This window comes from Equus quagga, chromosome 5 (genome assembly GCF_021613505.1).
Source record: "Equus quagga isolate Etosha38 chromosome 5, UCLA_HA_Equagga_1.0, whole genome shotgun sequence".
NCBI classification, from domain to species: Eukaryota; Metazoa; Chordata; class Mammalia; order Perissodactyla; family Equidae; genus Equus; species Equus quagga.
Genome location: NC_060271.1, coordinates 42,254,122 through 42,262,826, shown reverse-complemented (window position 1 = coordinate 42,262,826; position 8,705 = coordinate 42,254,122). Strand labels below are relative to the sequence as shown.

The 8,705-nt window shown below is 43.5% G+C and overlaps 2 protein-coding genes across 4 annotated transcripts in view; one reads left to right on the top strand and one right to left on the bottom strand.

The window, feature by feature from the left end:
* The window catches only part of RERE (arginine-glutamic acid dipeptide repeats), a 404,029-nt gene extending 396,707 nt beyond the window's left edge, over positions 1-7,322 (bottom strand). For all 3 annotated transcript variants that reach the window (XM_046660504.1, XM_046660507.1, XM_046660505.1), the window contains exon 1: positions 7,015-7,322. The gene's annotated coding sequence lies outside the window, so the exon portion shown is untranslated. The remainder of the gene's footprint in view (positions 1-7,014) is intronic.
* Positions 2,411-7,599, top strand: LOC124239600 (uncharacterized). Its single transcript, XM_046661784.1, has 3 exons — positions 2,411-2,448; positions 6,751-7,044; positions 7,317-7,599. The coding sequence occupies exons 1-3, from the start codon at positions 2,411-2,413 to the stop codon at positions 7,597-7,599; spliced, it is 615 nt and encodes a 204-aa protein (XP_046517740.1).
* The last annotated feature ends 1,106 nt before the right edge of the window (positions 7,600-8,705 follow it).

Below are 8,705 nucleotides of genomic sequence, written 5' to 3'. Positions count from 1 at the left end.
CAAGCACAACTCACTTAACCACTAGGCCACCAGGGCTGGCCCTATACGTATACCGATGACCAGTTTCGAGAGTAATTTCTAGAAGGCTGTTCTCCTCATCTTTACATGTCTGTAAGGCTTGCCTCAATGTACAGCACAATTAAGTACTTCTTTTTATTACTTGTTGAAAGATTCTTGCAAGTGTTTATACAACTGACCGCAGTTGTCCAAAAAATGAAGAGATTAACCTTGAATAAGAGCATAGCTACTGGAGTAGGGTAAAAAATAAAAATATTGATTTGACATATCTGATTGAAAGATGGAATGAGGGATAATGGACACAACAATCAAAAATAACTCTAGAATGACATATGTATAAGGCAGAAAAAGCAGTCATTTTGTACCCTGGGAAATACTGGATTGCAAAACTTGAAGAAAAATTGTACAGAGCAGCAAAGTATTATAATAGTAACACTCAGAACTTACTTCTTTCATTATTAAGGAGAAAAGGACAAGCCACTTGATTAAGAAAGGATTAGTTTTACAGGTGTTTTGCAAACTGTTCTACAGAATATTACTTCCTATAAGGTCATAGGTATTCTTTGAGGAAGGAAAAAACAAAACAAATAAACAAATAACAAATGTCCTCTACATACTATAGGACATTTCTGAGGCTTTAAGGTACTAATGTGCATTATAAATTTGACTTCAGAAAACTTAAAATACTTGCAGCATAGTATGCTATGAATATAGTTTGGGAAACACTGACTTGGGTAGGCAGGTAGGTAGACAGGTGGGTACATTCACAGGAAATGAAAGGAGAACAAGACAAATGTAATAAAATTATCTCACCTAAAAGAGATCATAAGTGACTACCAGTTATGTAGTACCAGTTACATAGTTACTTAAAGCAAAACAAACTGTTAGATAAGCTATCAAAAGCAACAATAGCTGCACCAGGCGTCAGGGAAAATGAAGACGGGAAGCCATGATAGGATATAACAAAAAAAGAAACTCCCTTTCCATAGGCCATGGCTCAGAATCCCTCCCATTCCCTCAGCTCCTACTGTGTACCTCCATGAAAGCTGGCTTGAAGGGGTGAGCACCTCGCCATCTGGCAGGCTGGCAGGTAGCTTAAGAGGTAGTCTGGCCCCAAACCTTTAACCAACAGTGATCATAACTAACGACCTATCAGATATCTCTGGGGGAAATGTTAATTAAAGATATAGAGTCCTTAGTAGTGGAAGTGGAAGCAGAGGCATAAAGATACAAAGAAATCAGAGATAAAACAGCTGAGGGAATAGTAGAGGACTGGGGACCAGCCCGGGCTGTTCAGTGCCTTGCACAGGAAAGGGACACTTTCCTTCAGTAAAAATTTGTGTTAGTAAATTATCATCTGAACAACCTCATGTGGTGGCCCTGCCAGAGAGGAGGATCGCAGACTGAGGATGCCCCTCAGTCACACTCAGCGACCCACACATAAAAAAGGCAGAGGGGAGGGAAAGAGGAGTGAGGGGGCAAGAGGAACAATGTCTCTGGGTTTAATAAGGAGCATTCAGTTTAAATTCACCTGAATGATGTTTTCATATAGCAAACATCTTTTTAAATTAGTGGCCAGAGCCTACACATCCTATTAGGAACCAAGCACAGCTACTCTAACGTGGACACACCTCCCCAGAGTAGCCAGGTTCTGCCCACTGAGGGAGAGGTTTCCAGATCCTCCCCTGGCAGTTTCTTTGAATTCATACACGCAGACACATGCCCACATTCTCACCTGCTCACACTCCCCCTGAACTGTATTCGGCCCACACAAGTTAAGCACCACCACCACTCCACCATCCCATCCCACCTCCAGAAGAAGTAAGGGGGTGGGGGGTGGGCGGCCTGATGGCATAAGGTTAGTTCAGCACGCTCCATTTCGGTTGCCCTGGTTTGAAGGTTCGGATCCTGGGCATGGACCTATACCACTCATCAGCCACGCTGTGGCGGCAACTCACATATAAAGTGGAAGAACACTGGCGCAGATGTTAGCTCAGGGCTAATCCTCCTCAAGCCAAATAAAAGGAGGATTGGCAACAGATGTCAGCTCAGGGCTAATCTTCCTCAGCAAAAAAAAAGAAGAAGAAGAAGAAGTAAGGGGGTCAAGAATTCGACCTCTGGGAGCCTGGAGGACAGGTATAGGTGTCAATGAATGTGGACATGCCTGCTTTGCTGAGTGAGTGTGTGGCTGTGTGCGCTAAAATGGATTTTTTATAGAAGTGGCTCTCCCCTGCTACTCCAGGGCTCTGTCTAGAGATGCTGCATGGCCATGCTTGCTCACAAGCTCTCTTTCAAGTTAGTCCTGACTCACGATGTAAATACTGTCCCCTTTAAAGTGATGTCCTATGCGACATACAGCCTAAACAACCATGAACAGCCCTGACACTAGGGTATGGCTCAACAAACTCTTCCTGCTGAGAAGGCAACAAGGTAACCTGGTCACTAAAGCTGGATGGGATCCATATCGTTAACAGTATTGCAGCATCCCTGAGGGCCAGCAGAACCTGGGGTTCTTGCTCTTCTGTGAGGCCTAGCTCTCAAGGTTTATATTTCTGTTCCATTTTTCCCCAATACATGAGATACCCTACAAGACTTTCTGTTCCTTGCAACCAAATAAGCCAACCAAAACCTTTACCCAATCACACACATAACTAGTTTAAAATTAGGCCATGACCTATGGTTTCAACTTCTGATGCAAAAGCCCAACACAAAGAGACTATGAGGATTCCTCAAATACCAAGTGGTCTATGACTTAGAGAGCATATCATTTTGTAACATAACCTTATAAAGAAAAATTTCAGTTAAATATATCGCTTATGGTTGCTGATATATTGGCAAATTTTACCAAACAAAAACAACTATTTTACACTGGCACAAACAGGTCATTTTCAAAAAAAACTCTTAAATTAGCAGTCCTATCTGACTAGTTACCTAATATACAGACACATCTACATCTTACATTACTTGGCACACCAACAAGTTAGTTATACAAATCACAATTCCAACCAAAACTCCAAGCCAGTAAATATATTTAGTAATTGAGTATTTTTCAGTTATTTGTGGTCAAATGTTCATTAAAGTGGCTTAAGCAATCTTTAACAATTTTCTAACACATAAATGCTCATTTCTCTTCATTATTTAAAGAACACAAAACTCTGTTAGATAAGAAACCAAGCACAAGCCAACAGGCTCACCAAAATCACACTTAAATAGGACAAGTAAAGCTACAAATTTGGAATAATTACCAAGATACTAATAATTAACAATCACTTCACTATGATTCAAGAGGAACTCCTAGTTGTTGAAAAACCCTATCATCAACTAGGGCACAGCATTATCAGAAACTGATTATGTAAGACAACGGTGTATTGTTTAGGATGTGTGTACGTATAATGAAATTCACAGCTATGTTACACTAATGACTCACTTAAACATCTGAATTTTCTGCTATCTTAACCTTTAAATCAACTGCAAAAGCAGCTGCCAAAAGCAGTTAGTAGGAAACCACACAATTCCCAAAAGAACTTGGTATATACAACTTATTTTACTACTTAAATGTTTTTTTGATTACTGAGATTTGAACAAGATGTTAAAGATTCAAAACTAATTTTAAAAATAATGGGTATCTACTAAATCCATACTAATATTCAATGTACACTGGTTTTTAGAAAGGCACAGGTCATATTCTTGTGTGTTTTTATAGCACCTGGCATATTTCTGTTCAATACTACATATAATTATTGCACGACCTGACAGTGATTACTATCCTACTTTTTAAGAACTTTTTGACTGACTGATAAGTCAAAGTTGGAAAAGTAACTGGTGCATTTATTTCTTGATTTGGATTACCTTTTTGCTGTGAATTGGTTCTCAGTTACTCTAGTTACCTTGCAACAAACAAGACACTGACAGAGAATATATTGGATGGAAATTACCTGACTATATTCCTATTGAATAAATAATACATTTGAATTGCTCACATTTCATTGCAAAAGATATACAATTCTAGAGATACACTCTAAATTTTGAAAGCAAAGGGAATCAGAAATCACATTCCTAAGAGAAGCTAGTCTGGAACAGAAGATGTTTACTCTATACTGAATCCCCCTTGCTACTACAAACCTCTCTGATAGTTCATTACAACAAAACAAATGAGATGGGGTAGGCTGTGTGATAATAAAAATCCTTTCAGGCATTTATCAAGTAGATTCTCTCTGAAACTACAGCTTGATTTAGAAGGCTTTGAACAGGAATTCAGCCTTCTGTGTTAATCTGTGTACACACTCATTTCACATTTTCTCTCACTTCTACTTTTTTTAATCTCATCTATAGAATAAGTCAACCTATCAGACTTAATTTTATTTACGTTTATACGACTGTTGAAAACAACACTATTGCAATGCAACACTATTACATATCAAAATCTCTGATTTTAGTGAGCTTCTCTCCTACGCTCCACCATCCCTCTCCCCCCACCTCACCCTCCACTCCCATTAAATCCTGGAGGAAAACCTCCGGGTCCAGTGCTAAAATTTTTCTTTTCTATAGCGTAGGTCTATCTGGCTTTTGACTAATGATACTGAAAACTTTTTAAAGACTGATAATGTATGTACAGTTTCCAACACCAAGAATACAAATAAGCCCCCTTATTTTGTTTAATATTTCAAGACAAACTATATTTCTCAGAAGAGAATCAATTCAAAACAGTCCTTGGAAGTCACAATGTATAAATACTTGTTATAACGGAACAAATTAACGTCAAGACACAGCCAATAACGGAAAAAGGCTCAATGTAACTGCCTGTCAAAGGGCTTCTGTATTAGCAGCTCAGGGAAGCAGCATTTGCAGGAAAGCACTACAACTGCCTTCAAAAGAAAATCATTAGGCCCCAGCCGTTAATCCCCTCCCCCATCCTCTCCATCTGGATCCTTCAAAGCAATTAACCAGTAGAAGGTGCTATTCTGCAACCTACACATATTTACGCCAACCTCCATAGGTGGCTCAGAGCTGGGTTCAACCCAGGTGGACTCTCTCAGCCTATTTCCTGTCCAGTGTTCAAGGAAGCCTCTACACCAGCCCCCAAAGCAGAAAACCAGATCTTTTCTTATAACCTGTAGTTCCAAAACAAAACAAAACAAAACAAAAAACACTGACAGCTCAGTAGCCAGCATACCTGACTATCAAACCATCAGACCACTAATATCTCAAGACACACACGCACACTTTGCTAAACATTAACCTCAAATATGATCTTTAGAATCTTAACTGAGACGACCTACTTCTGCCTGGAAAAGACAGCCTTGATCACATTCACTACAGTAAGAGTCAATCGAACAAATCAGTCCCCAACAAAGTCAGGGGCAATGAGGAATACGAAAGCTGACTGTAAGGCCACGACACATACAGACGGATTTTTATCTTTACATACACAAAAAAGACAGCAGCAGAAACCAGGGCTGCAAAGGGAAGAAAGGGAAGTGGTGAAGAGTAGTCTCTGAACATGCTTTTGAGTGTCCTTTAGTTTCCAATGTACTCTTCTGCCTCTTAGAAGGTTGCAGGAAAGGCCAGACATGAGATGGGTGAAAGCAAGCTGAAAAAGAAAAGCAACCACCCTTCCCCCATCTTCTCTCCTCTCTCCCAAAAAGAGCTGTTTGTGCTAACCTAGTCCCAAATATGGGAGAGAGAGAATGAATGTGTGTATGGAAGAACAATGAGCTCTCAGCCTGGTATTGCGTGTGTGTGTGTGTTGTCTGTGTGTCTGACTCTGCCCCTTCTCCCTTCGACCTCAACAACAGGGAGAGCTCAAAGGCAGCTTTCCATCCAGCCTAGGCCATCAAAAGCAAAACTGGTTTATAATTTACGGGGGAATTAACTCAGGAAGCAAATCCATGGAAGGAAATAGCTACCCAAAGATGATTTTATTATTGTATAGATCCAGCCTCTCTCCCCTCCCCCAACAGACTGAGACTAAAGAAACCAGTGTACACCAGACAAAAAGGACTCTCTCTAAATAGAAAGCAATTATCAAAACTGTTTCAAATCTAAACACAGGATGCGTTAATTTATGTTACACCAAAATGTTTGTTACACCAAGTTTCCCTTTTACGTAGTTATCTCTTTTGTGTTTAAAAAATTGCTTTGGAGAAAGCTCTTTCAGGATTCACACAAAACTACTTTCTAAACGTACCTTAAAATAGCAACACATACTGAAACATTTAAAGCACCCAGTTTCTCAAGGACACATTTTGCTTAAATCAACGTTTGAAGTCTGTAATCCAGAAAAATTGTAAGCAAACCTTGGAAAAGAGGCAGAGGAAGATGACAATTCAACAATGAATCATTTTGTTTTCCTTTCAACAACTTCTCATGCAAGCACTTTCAAAGGAAACCTGCAATACCCTTTCCCCCTCCAAACACACAGATACACACACACGCGCTACGTAAAACTACTACTCTTCTTTCCAAAACCTCAAAAAAATAGAGAAATAGAAGCCACTCTCCTTCACAGAGCAGAACTAAAACATGATACTAAGAACCCTATTCTGCTGCAAGTGATTTTGTTTCATAATTTAGTAATCACACAGAGCAGAGAACTAGAGATTCCGAACACAAAGAAGGACTCTTCTAATATGAAAATGATACTTTGAGGAAACTCCTTCCCCAAGACCCCCAAATCCACAAACATTCAAGAAATGTACAGTCTCACTGCTCGACTTCCTTTCCTGCCCCCAGTTCAACCAATAATTTAGTCACACGAAACAGTTTAACCTCAAGACAAGTCAACCAAGAGCATGAACAAGCAGCAGAGAAAGACCAGGGGTCAGCAGGCGAGGACAGTGACCTGGCCCGGACAGGGCCGAAGAAGTCCCCGGCCCTTGTGCCCCGCCGCCCCGGACCAGGGACTCCGCGGCGACCCCCCTGCCCGCCCCGCGCCCGAGCCCAGGACCGGGGCAGGGAAAGAAGCGGGCGCCACGCGCGGGCAACTTGGAGACTTACCTTCCCGGATGCGCTACACCATCAATGGAGGTGTGCTCGGCGGCTCCCGGGACGGCGGGGACGGGCGGGAGGCCCGCGGGGCGGGGGCCGCGGGGCGCGGGCCGAGGGGGCCGGCCGCGGGCAGAGCTGGGGGCTGAGGGGCTTCTCCCCGTGACCTTCGGCGCGGCCTGCGCTCGGCTCCCTGCTCCTCGCTCGGCCGACCCCTCAGGGGCGGGAGCCCAGGCTCATGTCTGGTTTTGTTTTCCCGAGGGCGAGGGGGCTCCCTGAGGAGGACGGTGATTTTTTTGTTTTTCCTCAACTAGGAGAGAAAACGAGGCAGAGACGGTGTGGGAGGTGAGCGAGGGGCGAGGACGCGGGATGCGGAGGCGGGGGCGAGACCCGAGGCGGGCGGACGTCTCGGGCGTGCTGGAGGAAAGGCTGCTGAGAGCGCGGGGGGCGGCTCGCGAGCGTCTGTGGGAGCAGCAGCGCCTCGGCGATGGTGGCCGAGCCGCGGCGGGGCTGCTGCACCGACCCGCCGCCCACTCCGCGCTCGGGCCCGGCCCACCTCGCAGTATCGCGCCTCGCCATTGGTGCAGCCCGGAGTGACGCGCGCGGAGGTCGGACCAATGGGAGGCGGAAGGCGGGCGGAGGGGCGGGATTTCTGTTCCTTTTTTTTTTCTTTTTTTTTTTCCGCCCCCCGTCTTTCTAATAAAATGAGCAGACGAGCAAGAGGGGAGCGGCGGAGCTGTGCCGGCGCCGCGTCCCGGGCTCGGGCGCGCGCTCCAGGCGGCGGCCGGGCGGTGGGCTGGGCCCCCGCCGGGGCGCGTCTTTGTGCGGCCGGGGCCCCCGCGCGGGGCGGGCATGGCCCGGGGGCGGGATTGGCCCGAGGCCAGTTGCTCCGTTATTACCAGGGTCACAGTTTGCCTCTTCTGCCGCTTAAGACGCGGGTTCACATCCTTGGGGGGGGGACACAGAGTGGGTTCGAACGATTCGCTTAAGGACTCTCGAAATTCTGATGAGCATTAACGTTTCCAAAACAAGGCTATGGCGAGGAGATTAAGACAGAAAAAAGAAATTGGCAGATCGCGCTGGTTATTTGAAAAGATTAATAAAAATGAAAAGTCTCATCAAAGAATAAAGGACTAGAACCACAGACACAGAGGAGATTTTAGAAAGGGAGAGCAGCGTACACAACTCTATGCCGTAAGTTAAAAAAAAAATCTAAAAAATAGAAAAAATCCAAATATCACCTTTTTTCTTTGATAAACATGGTGTTCTGTCCCACTTCCCAAAAGGCTGATAAATCACAGGGTCTATGAGGCTGTAAGGAGAGTGAGGGGCAGGGCAAATGCTCAAATTCTATTAAATATAATTTATAGGATTGAGGGGTTTGGAAATTTTAATTATGATTAGCAGTTTTTGAAATGCATATCATGTTTATTGAGTTCTTTCATAGAGGCTGGCATGAATCCAGGGTGAATCATCAACCTATTGTTGGTTTGTTAATATACTGTAACTGCTTATTGGTGTCCTTATCCCATACACCCTTCCTGAAGGAGTTCAGATCTGTATATAATAGAATAATTAAGGGATAGAAGATAGTGCAAAATAATTCACTCATCTATTTCAAATAAGGTGATAATTTTTCTCTTTGGAATATCTACTCAGATTATAATTTCCACATCCAATAATTTCTTTTAAGAGTAATTTGA